This window comes from Salmo salar, chromosome ssa18 (assembly GCF_905237065.1).
Source record: "Salmo salar chromosome ssa18, Ssal_v3.1, whole genome shotgun sequence".
NCBI lineage: Eukaryota > Metazoa > Chordata > Actinopteri > Salmoniformes > Salmonidae > Salmo > Salmo salar.
In genome coordinates this window covers 13,045,843-13,059,304 of record NC_059459.1, presented here as the reverse complement: position 1 = coordinate 13,059,304, position 13,462 = coordinate 13,045,843, and the positions used below count along the sequence as shown (strand labels likewise).

General features: G+C 42.0%; 1 protein-coding gene across 5 annotated transcripts in view; it reads left to right on the top strand.

The window, feature by feature from the left end:
* The window catches only part of LOC106576725 (cullin-9), an 84,820-nt gene that overhangs the window by 39,190 nt on the left and 32,168 nt on the right, over positions 1–13,462 (top strand). For 3 of the 5 annotated variants that reach the window (XM_014154075.2, XM_014154070.2, XM_014154074.2), the window contains exons 16-26: positions 3,776–3,947; positions 4,261–4,366; positions 4,482–4,577; positions 4,718–4,893; positions 4,974–5,107; positions 6,014–6,199; positions 6,540–6,569; positions 7,929–8,062; positions 8,277–8,459; positions 8,634–8,791; positions 9,915–10,116. In XM_014154075.2, coding sequence (XP_014009550.1) covers positions 3,776–3,947; positions 4,261–4,366; positions 4,482–4,577; positions 4,718–4,893; positions 4,974–5,107; positions 6,014–6,199; positions 6,540–6,569; positions 7,929–8,062; positions 8,277–8,459; positions 8,634–8,791; positions 9,915–10,116 — 1,577 coding nt within the window. The remainder of the gene's footprint in view (positions 1–3,775; positions 3,948–4,260; positions 4,367–4,481; positions 4,578–4,717; positions 4,894–4,973; positions 5,108–6,013; positions 6,200–6,539; positions 6,570–7,928; positions 8,063–8,276; positions 8,460–8,633; positions 8,792–9,914; positions 10,117–13,462) is intronic. The other 2 variants (XM_014154071.2, XM_014154072.2) reach the window with 2 other exon arrangements.

The following is a 13,462-nucleotide window of genomic DNA, read 5'->3' as shown; positions in this document are numbered from 1 at the left end:
GTCTTGCTTTGTTTGCTTTTTTCCATATTATGTTGATCTCTGGTAAGGTACCCAGGAAAGGGCTGAAAATAGCCCATATTAACACATGTAGCCTTAGAAATAAGGTTAATGAAATCAATAACTTGCTAATAACCTGCTGGGGCGGCAGGTAGCCTAGTGGTTAGAGCGTTGGACTAGTAACTGGAAGGTTCCCCGAGCTGACAAGGTAAAAAATCCTAGGCCGTCATTGAAAATAAGAATTTGTTCTTAACTGACTTGCCATCAAAAAGAAAAAAAATAACATCAGATAACATTCAAGTAAATGTTAGCCATTTCTGAGACTCACTTAGATAATTAATTTGATACAGCAGTAGCAATACAAGGATATAACATCTATAGAAGAGACAAACGCTTATGCGGGAGGTGTTGCTGTATATATTCAGAGCTATATCCTTGTCATGCTTAGAGAAGATCTTATCTCAAGTGTTATTGAAGTGTTGTGGTTGCTGGTTTACGTGGCACATCTGAAGCCTTTTCTTTTGGGGTGTTGCTATAAGCCACCAAGTGCTAACAGTCAGTATCTCAATAATATGCGTGAAATGTTTGATAGTGTATGTGATGTAAATGGATGTCTACTTTCTTGGGGACCTGAATATTGACTGGTTTTCATCAAGCTGTCCGCTCAATAGGAAGCTTCTCACTGTAACCAGTGCCTGTAATCTGGTTCAGGTTTTTAATCAACCTACTGTACCAGGGTGTTTACAAACACTACAGGGTCAAGATTATCCACATGTATCGATCAAATTTTTACTAATACTGTATAACTTTGATCTAAAGCTGTATCCGTACCCATTGGATGCAGTGATCACAATATTGTGGCTATATCCAGGAAAGCCAAAGTTCCAAAAGCTGTCCCTAAAATAGTATATAAGAGATCATACAAAAGATTTTGATCTGACTCTAATGTGGATGATGTAAAAGATATTTGTTTATCTAATTTGATTAATAAGGAGCATCCAGACGCTGCATTTGATGAATTTATGAAATTGCATCTTCCAATTATTGATTAACATGCACCTGTTAAGAAACTGACTGTTAGAACTGTTAAGGCTCCATGGATTGATGATGAATTGAAAAACTGTATGGTTGAAAGAGATCGTGGAACAGAAGGTGTGGCTAATAAGTCTGGCTTACTGAAAATTGAGAAATTTTGTGACTAAACTCAAATCTATTTTTTTTCTCCTTTTTTTTTATGAAGCCAAGGTCAATGATATAAAGAATGATTGAGGTAAAAGTACTTTAAATTAAGTTATGGGCAGAAAGACAAATTCAACTTTTATCAAATCAGATCACAAAACCATTTGATCTTGCCAATTATTTTAATGATTGCCCACTTTGCCAATTAAGTAAACTTATGCAGGAAATGCCAACAACGAACAGTGAGCCATCGTATTCATGCAACAACAAAAAAATTATGAAAGAAGAGCATTGCAAGTTTGAATTTTGTAAAGTTATTTGGGGAGAGGTGGAAAAATGTATCGATCAATAATGACAAACCTGGCATTGACAACTCCGATGGAAAGCTACTGAGGATGGTAGCTGACTCTATAGCCAGTCCTATCTGTCATATCTTTAATCTGAGCCTAGAGGAAAATATTTGTCCTCGGGCCTGGAGGGAAGCCAAAGTAATTCCGCTACCCAAGAGTGCTAAAGCAGCATTTTACTGGTTATAACAGCAGACCTATAAGCTTGCTGCCAGCTCTTAGCAAACTGTTGGGAAAAATGTGTTTGACCAAATACAATGCTATTTCTCTGTAAACATATTAACAACAGACACTCAGCATGCTTATAGAGAAGGGCACTCAACATGTACTGCACTGACACAAATGACTGATTTGTTGAAAGAAATTGATAAAAAGATTGTGGGAGCTGTACTGTTAGATTTCAGTGCAGACTTGATATTATTGACCATAACCTGTTGAAAAAAACTTGTCATGGCTTTTTAACCTCTGCTATATCATGGATTCAGAGCAATCTATCTTATAGAACTCAAAGGATTTTCTTTAATGGAAGCTTCTCACATGTCAAACATGAAACTTTGGTGTACCGCAGGGCAGCTCTCTAGGCCCTCTACCCTTTTCTATTTTTACCGATCACCTGCCACTGGCATTAAACAAAGAATGTGTGTCCATGTATGCTGATGATTCAACCATGTATGCATCAGCAACCACAGCTAATGAAGTCACTGAAACCCTTAACGAAGAGTTGCAGTCTGTTTTGGAATGGGTGGCCAGTAATAAACTGGTCTTAAACATCTCTAAAACGAAGAGCATTGTATTTTGTACGAATCATTCCCTAAGTTCTAGACCTCAGCTGAATCTGGCAATGAATGGTGTGGCTGAACAAGTTGAGGAGACTGAATAACTTGGTGTTACCTTTTAGATTGTGAACTGTCATGGTCAACACAGATTCAATGATTGTAAAGATTGGGAGAGGTCGGTCCATAATAAAGAGATGCTCTGCTTTTTTGACACCACATACCAAAAAGTAAGTCCTGTAGGCTCTAGTTTTGTCTTATCTTGATTATTGTCCAGTCGAGTGCTGCAAGGAAAGACCTAGTTAAGCTGCATCTGGTCCAGAACAGAGTGACACGTCTTGCTCTTCATTGTAATCAGAGGGCTGATATAAATACTATGCATGCCAGTCTCTTGGCTAAGAGTTGAAACGTGTTGAAAATCCAAAATTGTTTGCATAGTCAACTTACACACAGCTCTGACACACACACTTACCCCACCAGACATGCCACCAGGGGTCTTTTCACAGTCTTCAAATCCAGAACAAATTCAAGACAGCATACAGTATTATTTAGAGCCATTATTGCATGGAACTAAGTTCCATCTCATATTGCTCAATTAAACAGCAAACCTGGTTTAAAAAAAACAGATAAAGCAACACCTCACGGCACAACGCATCTCCCCATTTGACCTAGATAGATTGTGTATGTATTGATATGTAGGCTACGTGCGCCTTTAAAAAAAAAAAAAAAAAATGTTGATGTTCTATCCTTGAGCTGTTCTTATCTATTAATGTTCTGTATTGTGTCATGTTTTGTGTGGACCCAGGAAGAGTAGCTGCTGCTTTTGCAACAGCTAATGGGGATCCTAATAAAATACCAAATAGAAAAGATGTGTACAGCAGTAGTGATATAGGATGATCCTAGACTATATAATACAGTATGTGACGATTATTAAAGTGACCAGTGTTCAATTTATTATGTACGTAAGGCAGCAGTGTCTAAGGTGCAGGGTACATTACTGGGTGGTAGCCGGCTAGTAACAGTGACTAAGTTCAGGACAGGGTACTGGGCGGGCCGGCTAGTGGTGACTGTATAACAGTCTAATGGCCTGGAGATGGAAGTCATAGGTTGACAATATGGCTATTTTTTTTGTAATTTTACTTTCAAAATAGAGCTCCAGAATCCTGATTTTGTTTTTGTTCAATAGATATGAATTTGCCTTCAACTTTATGTGCACTATTACATTTAGAGAAACATTTTAGAATAGTCCATCTGATTTAGAACATAGTTGTGACAAAATGGTTGCAGTCTGGAGCCCTGCAAAATGTATAATAATGTAATTCCTTTTTTTAGTCTGTTTTCATAAAATCCAGAAATATAGTACTAGTACTGGTAGATTATTTACTTGACCTAATCATCCCTTAACTTTCAGAAGCTAAATAAAAACTTAAAGTACATTGTCTTAAACTGTCCTGTTCATCTTGTGACCGTTAACAACAGGATCTAGTTTGGAACTCAAGGAGGACAAGTGCTGGGAGAAAGTGGAGGTTTCCTCTAATCACCATCGAGCGAACAAGCTCACTGACAAGAACCCTAAAACATACTGGGAGTCCAATGGCTGCACAGGTTCCCATTTTATCAACATCTACATGCACAAGGGGGTGGCGATTAGGTATGTCCACACATCACTTTGGCCATACTGAGGGTTTATAATGTTGGAATGTTTTACTCTTTATCTATGCACAATATGTAAAGACAATTGAAAATGAAGCACACCTGTGTTGCTCACTGTTCCCTTGCCTGTATACTGAAACGTTTGTGTTATTGCCTTGTTCTTGCATCTGTGGATTATTATGCTAGACTGCATGCTGCATCTTAAACAACTGCTGCGTTTACTTCAATGGCATCCATATTTGTACTATTTCTTACTGTAACAATTGGGCACTTACTGTAAGCACATTTTCTCCTGTTCTTGTTAAACCAAGGCAATTGGCAGTTCTTGTGGCCAGTGAAGACTCCAGCTATATGCCTGCCCGCATTGTAGTACTTGGAGGAGACGACCCCACAAATATCAACACAGAGCTGAACACAGTAAGTAGCTGTATAGGCAGGCAGGCATGAGTAGGAAAATCTTTGGAAGTAGGTTAAATGTATGATCTTGTCTTTTTAAGGTTTAAGCCCCTCCCGCAACTCTTTATGTTTACAGGTCAATGTGCCTCCGTCAACCAATCGCATTGTGTTGCTGGAGAACATAACCCGCTTCTGGTCCATTGTGCAGATCAGGATCAAGAGGTGTCAGCAGGTGGGCTGTGGCATCATGAAAATTGGAATTTCACTTGCATTTTACTTCCTGAATTGAAATGGTATTGATCCCAACCCTGGTCAGCAGGGAGTCTACTTTAAAATGTTGAACCTGCATTAACATCATTTTCTCCACACCAGGGTGGCATCGACACGAGGGTCCACGGTTTTGAGGTGTTGGGGCCCAAGCCCACCTTCTGGCCCGTTTTCAAGGAGCAGCTCTGCTGTCGCACCTACCTCTTCTACACCATCAAGGCCCACACCTGGTGCCAGGAGATCCTTGAGGACAAGGCCCAGCTTCTGCAGCTCTTCAACAAGTAAACCTGTCTCTACTATACACACTACTGCTAACTGCACTCTCCCCCAGACTGCTCTAACCTGGTGTGTGTGTCTGCAGACTGAACAGCGCTCTGCGACATGAGCAGATGTTTGCTGACCGCTTTCTGCCCGATGCCGAGGCAGCGGAGGCTCTGGGACGCACTTGCTGGGAGGCCCTCATCACCCCCATCGTACAGAGCATCACCATCTCTGGTAACTTCCGGAGTCTCTGGATGTTTCTCAATATGCATACTACCGTGCGCCACACTCATGCGCCAAGTTTATTCTCCGAAGACGTTTGAGAAGAACTCCCACTACTGTATTACCTCACATTGCACCTCATTCACTGAACCTTCTTCCAGCCAGAACAATGGCAACAATGGAGACGAAACCAGATATACACAAAGCAAACGTTTTACTTCATAATTATCAGCTAGCTGTATGGAAATCGTAATAATCTAGCTAGCTAGCCAAATGGGGAAAAAATGACCTAAAACTAATGTTATGCAAGGTAGATGTACATTTTTCGTGGGTAGCGAGCGACCAATTCTTCATGGCTATCTGGCTAGCTAACAGTAGTAGCTTGCCAGTTAGCCCTATTGACTGTCTATGGGCTTAAGATCTACGCACACTACCGTGGGTTTTGTGGGCAGGTAAACATGCCAAAATTAACACAGCATGTATTTATTAATGTATTAAGATACAATATTGTTGTCAGGCAACATATGAGATGTGGCTATGCAACATTTCATTTTCTCTCGCTACAGTTCAAATAATGACATTTTGTAATTTTTACGTGGTTGCGTAATATTTCTGTGCATACTTTATGTTGCATGCTAAAAATATGTTCAAATGGAGTAAGCATTCGACAAGTGCCCTCCGTGCTCCGTTTCGCATACTTTGATTTGGAATCATACTCCAACCGTCCCATGTACCAATTTGCGTGCTCAGAGCACGGTAGTATGCATTTTGAGAAACACCCTCTCTCTCTCCCAGTCTGCCTCTCTCACTTCCTGCAATTCAGCTACGTTCTGTCAGCCATACATTTTCATCAACTAAGATGATTTTCTGTCAGAGTTGTAGTATGCCAACCTTGCTTTTCTCCTCCACTCCCAACAGAGACCCAAGTCCTCAGTCCCCTCTCCTGGCTACTCACTGAGTACCTGGACAACGCAGAGTCAGCCAGGCGCTGCAAGAGTCGGGCCGCCATCTTCAACTCCCGTGTCCGTCGCCTCACCCACCTACTGGTCCATGTGGATACCAGCCGAGTGAACACAGAGGAGCTCAAGCCGCCCATCAAATGCAGTGAGTAATCCTGTAACCCTATACCCTACCACCTCTTTACTTCTGATAAACACTCAAGTCTTTTCTCTGTCCAGCTGTGACTGATATTTCATTAGGCATAGTGGGACAAAATGTGGGCCTCAACCTTTTTGAATAGTATTTTGGCAATTATTGCCCCTAAAATTGGGTGCGGAAATCCTACAGGAATTGCTAATCAAAATGAGCGGCAAATAAATCTCAGTAGTCTAAAGACTAGATTTTGCATGGTAGTATAATATTTGGAAATGCGACGGTATTGATACTTTATTCATAATATTTGGTCGACAACCCATCACGTCTTCCGTATTTCTTTTGTTTTCAGAAGGTATCAACCGAAGCAAAGTTTTAAAGAGTAAGTAAGAGCTTAGAGGCTAATGTACTGCATTTAGTTATTCTTCCAGCATCTCCATTTTTATATTACTAATGACTGCGACGTTCCGCTTTCCCCCCACACGCAACCCTCCAGTTTGAATTGAAAATGCTCAGGATGATGTGTTACTCCTTTGTTTCTTTCAGTTGTTTTTGGCTGCAGTTTCATACATTACATGACCAAAAGTATGTGGACACCTGCTTGTCAAACATCTAATTCCAAAATCATGGGAATTAATATGGAGTTGGTCCCCCCTTTGCTGCTATAACAGCCTCCACTCTTCTGGGAAGGCTTTCCACTAGATGTAGGAACTTTGCTGCGGGGACTTGCTTCCATTCAGCCACAAAAGCATGCATGAGGTTTGGCACTGATGTTAGGTGTGGAAGACTTGTCGCCCGTCTCGACAAACAGTTTTTGTATGGACCTCGCTTTGTGCACAGGGCATTGTCATGGTGGAACAGGATAGGGCCTTCCACAAAGTTGGAAATACAGAATCGTCTAGAATGTCATTGTATGCTGTAGCGTTAAGATTACCTTCACTGGAACTAAGAGGCCTAGCCCAAACCATGAAAAACAGCCCCAGACCATTATTCCTCCTCCACCAAACTTTACAGTTGGAACTATGCATTGGGGCAGGTAGCATTCTCCTGGCATCCGCTAAACCCAGATTTGTCCGTCGGACTGCCAGATGGTGAACCGTGATTCATCACTCCAGAGAATGCGTTTCCGCTGCTCCAGAGTCCAATGGCGGTGAGCTTTACACCACTCAATCTTACGTTTGGCATTGCGTGTGGTGATCTTAGGCTTTTGTGCAGCTGCTCGGGCCATGGAAACCCATTTCATTGAAGCTCCTGCTTCCAGTGGCAGTTTGGAATTTGGTAATGAGTGTTGCAACCGAGGACAGACCATTTTTACGCCCTACGTGCTTCAGCACTTGGCGTTCCCGTTTTGTGAGCTTGTGTGGCCTACTACTTTGCGGCTGAGCCGTTGTTGCTCCTAGATGTTTTCACTTCATAATAACAGCACTTACAGTTGACCGGGGAAGCTCTAACAGGGCAGAAATTTTACAATCTGACTTGTTGGAAAGGTGGCATCCTATGACGGTGCCACGTTGAAAGTCACTGAGCTCCTCAGTAAGGCCATTCTACTGCCTATTTTTGTCTATGGAAGTTGCATGGCTGTGTGCTCAATTTAATATACCTGACATCAACGGGTGTGGCTGAAATAGCCGAATCCAGTAATTTGTCCACATACTTTAATATATGCAGTGTATTTTTTTTTACTTTGAATTTCTCAAACCTTTTGCTTAGAAGATAATTGATTTTTGTAAATTTCTTTCAGATGGTAAAGAAGGAAAGAACAAAGATGCAGCTGCTGTGTCCTCTTCGTCCTCCAACTTTGTCAAGCCGAAGGGGAAGAACATCAGCAGTATTGCAGGGATAGCACTATGTTGGCAGGGCGTGGTACAGAGACAGGTTAGCCACTCTTACTTCTCTAAAAACACTGAGGCCCATTATAAACCTACTCTGATCTAATGTTCTTGAAGTAAGTAGGCGTAGTAATTCGGATCTAAAGTTTGTCAAGATGGCATCAGTAAATTAATCTCAGGCCGGATTGAAGTTATTATTATTATTATTATTATTATTTTTTTAAACACTTGAGAGTGATTACTCAACCCATGTTTAACAGGTGAAGAAGTTCTTGGACTCGACGTGCAGTCTGCCAGACTTTGTGGAGCGTTACAGGAACATGTACCTCCGTCTGAAGAATGCCATGGAGGAGCTGTTTGGCCAACAGACAGCATTTATGCTGGCTCTCCGCCATGGCTTCTCTGCTGCTCTCCTACAGCTCTCCATCCTCACCGCCATGCATGTGAGTTATACTGGATGACCTGTACTCAATATTACTGGGTCATGTTCATTAGGGCAAGCAACGGAAAACGCCAATAGTCCAAATGAACGTGACCTGGCAGTGTACCTGTAACACATCTATGCTACAAATCACTGCTGTCTGTGTGGGTTACATTCGCTGTCTCTGTGTTTGCAGATGAGTGAGCGGTTTGCCCAGTACATCGACATGATGATCCAGGAGAGTGGAGTGGATTCTGGCAATGTGGAGACTCTTAACCAGTTGCAGCAGTTTCTAGAACCTATGCTCTTCCTCTCCGGCCTGGAGCTTGCCAACACCTTTGAGCACTGTTACAGGTAAGGCCACATTTCTTTATCTCTAGCAGATTCCTGCACGGTTCAGTTTTTTGGAACCGCACCTGCCCCGCGCCTGCCACATAAATTCCAAGCCCCACCCGATATCTACCTAGAATTGTTCCTGGAGCCGATCTGTGACCCGCCAAATAACATACATTTATTTCATTATTTTTAAGACTCCAGAGTAGTACACTATTATAATGAATTAGTCTGCATATGTCTATTCAACATTTGGATAAAAGGAAACATGTCATGAATTAAGAAGGATAGGCCCATCTTGTTATTTTCACAATGTAATGCTGCACAACTCAAATTGCTTTTAAAAAAGAGCCTTCTTATTAGCCGCCTCATTCCCTACTGAAGCTTATAGCCGACATAACAATATCCTTACATTCAGTATTGTTTAAATAATCTGTTTAATTTAAATAAACAATTCCCAGAATCGAATATGCTGTAGATTATTGGTTACTCAAACTTTTACCAGCCTCATAGGTTTAAACTTTATATGGGCTGCGTATTGTTCTAAATGAACGAAAAACCTGAATTCATGTAATAATTAACCAAATTATCGTAAACTAATACCTACTTGCACTTTTGCCAGTTGGGTATCCATCTACCGGGTTGTTGCTCTCGTCCACTGACTGGAAAAATTATTTGTGCAGCACCTGTTTCCGCGATGGTGTATTCCACCATCATAACCTTTTTTTTTTTTCTCCTGTTACGTTAGCCATTTTCACCTGAGCTAGAAGTCAGGGAAAAATAAACTTGGAAATGTATTGTCAAGAGGTGGAAGGGAACATAAGCTCTGCACATGGACAACTTAGGAATGTTTCAACACCACACACATAATGGACAGTTCCCTGCGCCACTCTCTCTCTGCGTGGTTAGTAGCCTAGGCTATGTCTGTCTCACTGCTCACATAATAGAATTTGCAACACAATTCACCATAACAACCTCATTTGTTCAAATAATATTATCTTGATTTAAAACGTTACCGACCTGCAATATAATTGTTCTGAACCGTGAGCCGACCCTAACACCATTTGTCATTCATAAAAGGACCATATTGTAGCATTGTCTAGAGTCTCAATCCATCTCTTTTCCCCATCCCCCTCCTCCACAGGTACTACCTCGGTGACAGGCTGCTGGGCCAAAGCAAGGTGTGGCTGGAGACTGCTGTCATAATGCAGATAGGCACCTGCTTCCCAAACCGCTTCCCCCAGCAGATGCTGAAGAATCTCAGTGAGTCTGAGGAGCTGCAGCAGGAGTTCCACCTCTACCGCCTCCAGCAGCTGGACAAGACCCTGCAGGATGTCGACGAGGAGGTGAGCAGAGAATGAAAACCACCACTTCAATGTTTTCTATGTATCTACAGTGGGGAGAACAAGTATTTGATACACTGCCGATTTTGCAGGTTTTCCTACTTACAAAGCATGTAGAGGTCTAATTTTTATCATAGGTACACTTCATCTGTGAGAGACGGAATCTAAAACAAAAATCCAGAAAATCACATTGTATGTTTTTTAAGTAATTAATTTGCAATTTATTGCATGACATAAGTATTTGATTACCTACCAACCAGTAAGAATTTCGGCTCTCACAGACCTGTTAGTTTTTCTTTAAGAAGCCCTCCTGTTCTCCACTCATTACCTGTATTAACGGCACCTGTTTGAACTCGTTACCTGTATAAAAGACACCTGTCCACATACTCAATCAAACAGACTCCAACCTCTCCACAATGGCCAAGACTAGAGAGCTGTGTAAGGACATCAGGGATAAAATTGTAGACCTGCACAAGGCTGGGATGGGCTACAGGACAATAGGCAAGCAGCTTGGTGAGAAGGCAACAACTGTTGGCGCAATTATTAGAAAATGGAAGAAGTTCAAGATGACGGTCAATCACCCTCGGTCTGGGGCTCCATGCAAGATCTCACCTCGTGGGGCATCAATGATCATGAGGAAGGTGAGGGATCAGCCCAGAACTACACGGCAGGACCTGGTCAATGACCTAAAGAGAGCTGGGACCACAGTCTCAAAGAAAACCATTAGTAACACACTATGCCGTCATGGATTAAAATCCTGCAGCGCACGCAAGGTCCCCCTGCTCAAGCCAGCGCATGTCCAGGCCCGTCTGAAGTTTGCCAATGACCATCTGGATGATCCAGAGAAGGAATGGGAGAAGGTCATGTGGTCTGATGAGCCAAAAATTGAGCTTTTTGGTCTAAACTCCACTCGCTGTGTTTGGAGGAGGAAGAAGGATGAGTACAACTCCAAGAAAACCATCCCAACTGTGAAGCATGGAGGTGGAAACATCATTCTTTGGGGAGGCTTTTCTGCAAAGGGGACAGGACGACTGCACCGCATTGAGGGGAGGATGGATGGGGCCATGTATCGCGATATCTTGGCCAACAACCTCCTTCCCTCAGTAAGAGCATTGAAGATGGGTCGTGGCTGGGTCTTCCAGCATGACAACGACCCGAAACACACAGCCAGGGCAACTAAGGAGTGGCTCCGTAAGAAGCATCTCAAGGTCCTGGAGTGGCTTAGCCAGTCTCCAGACCTGAACCCAATAGAACATCTTTGGAGGGAGCTGAAAGTCCGTATTGCCCAGCGACAGCCCCGAAACCTGAAGGATCTGGAGAAGGTCTGTATGGAGAAGTGGGCCAAAATCCCTGCTGCAGTGTGTGCAAACCTGGTCAAGAACTACAGGAAACGTATGATCTCTGTAATTGCAAACAAAGGTTTCTGTACCAAATATTAAGTTCTGCTTTTCTGATGTATTAAATACTTATGTCATGCAATAAAATGCAAATTATTTACTTAAAAATCATACAATGTGATTTTCTGTATTTTTGTTTTAGATTCCGTCTCTCACAGTTGAAGTGTACCTATGATAAAAATTACAGACCTCTACATGCTTTGTAAGTAGGAAAACCTGCAAAATCAGCAGTGTATCAAATACTTGTTCTCCCCACTGTATGTATGTATACACATACACACAGTGCCTTCGGAGAGTATTCAGACCCCTTGACTTTTCCCACATTTTGTTACATTACAGCCTTATTCTAAAATGGATTTAAAAAAAAGAACCTCATCAATTTACACACAATACCCTTTAATCACAAAGCAAAAACAGGTGTATAGACATTTTTGCAGAAAATACCAAAAATAATATCTGAAATATCACATTTACGTAAGTATTCCTACCATTTACTCAGTACTTTGTTGAAACTTTGGCAGTGATTACAGCCTCGAGTCTTTGGGTATGACGCTACAAGCTTGGCACACCTGTGTTTGGGGAGTTTCTCCCATTCTTCTCTGCAGATCCTCTCAAGCTCTGTCAGGTTGGATGGGGAGCGTCGCTGCACAGCTGTGTTCAGGTCTCTCCAGAGATGTTAGATCGGGTTCAAGTCTGGGCTCTGGCTGGGCCACTCAAGAACATTGAGACTTGTCCCGAAGCCACTCCTGGGTTGTCTTAGCTGTGTGCTTAGGGTCGTTGTCCTGTTGAAAGGTGAACCTTCGCCCCAGTCTGAGGTCCTGAGCGCTCTCTGGAGCAGGTTTTCATCAAGAATCTCTGTACTTTGCTCCGTTTATCTTTCCCTCGATCCTGACTAGTCTCCCGGTCCTTGCCGTATTGAAAAACATCCCAATAACAGGATGCTGCCACCACCATGCTTCACCATAGTGTCATGACTCTCCTGACAGTGGATCAAAAGACCCATCAGCAAGGCAAATGTTTGAAGATAGCCAGACCTCTCTCCCACAGAAGAGGGGAAGGGGGGCTGTGCCGGTCTTGACACCTTAACACTGGGTCATACATTTTGAGAACTTTCTCTTTCTTGCCCTACATTATTGGGAAAGAAATCCGTTTGCTGCCAAAAACTCTAACGGACAAAGAATGTATGTTGGCACAATATTCAAAAGATTGGTCCGTGGGGATCTAAAGAATAATCCTGTCATATGGTTTTATTTTTTTGTGATGTCATTAAGGATGGTATAACCTAGTAACTGTAATTCTTAGTGTACGCATTCTATGTATCAAGTTTGCGTCTAAATGTTGTATAAAATATATGAATAAATGGGAAAATACTTTTGTGAAGATAGCAATGTGATTTTAGCCTTCTAAATGAGGTAATTGCGTTTCATATAAACTTGTGCCCAGTCAGTAACCACTCCCAACTGAGCACTGACATGTCGGTGTGATGGAACACCCCTTTTGGCCTGAGTGCTTAAAAGGCTTAAGGATCGGTGTCCCGCTAACGGGACAACTTCCGGTGAAATAGGAGGGCGCGTAATTCAGATAAATAATCATACATATTATGGATTTTAAACATTTAGCTACATAAGTGTCTTATATCGTCTGAAAGCTTAAATTCTTGTTAATCTAACTGCGCTGTCTGATTTACAGTAGTTATTATAGCGAAAACATGCCATGTGATTGTTTGAGGACGGCTCCCCACATCAAAATATTTTTCCACGGGCACAGGTTTCATACATTCACGTATAATGATTAAATATTCACTTACTTTTTGAAAGTCTTCCTCTGATTTGTCATCCAAGGGGTCCCAGCTATAACATATCGTTTTGTTAGATAAAATCCTTCTTTATATCCCAAAATGTCAGTTTCGTTGGCGCCATCGATTTGAGTAATCCACTCATTCAACTTGCTGA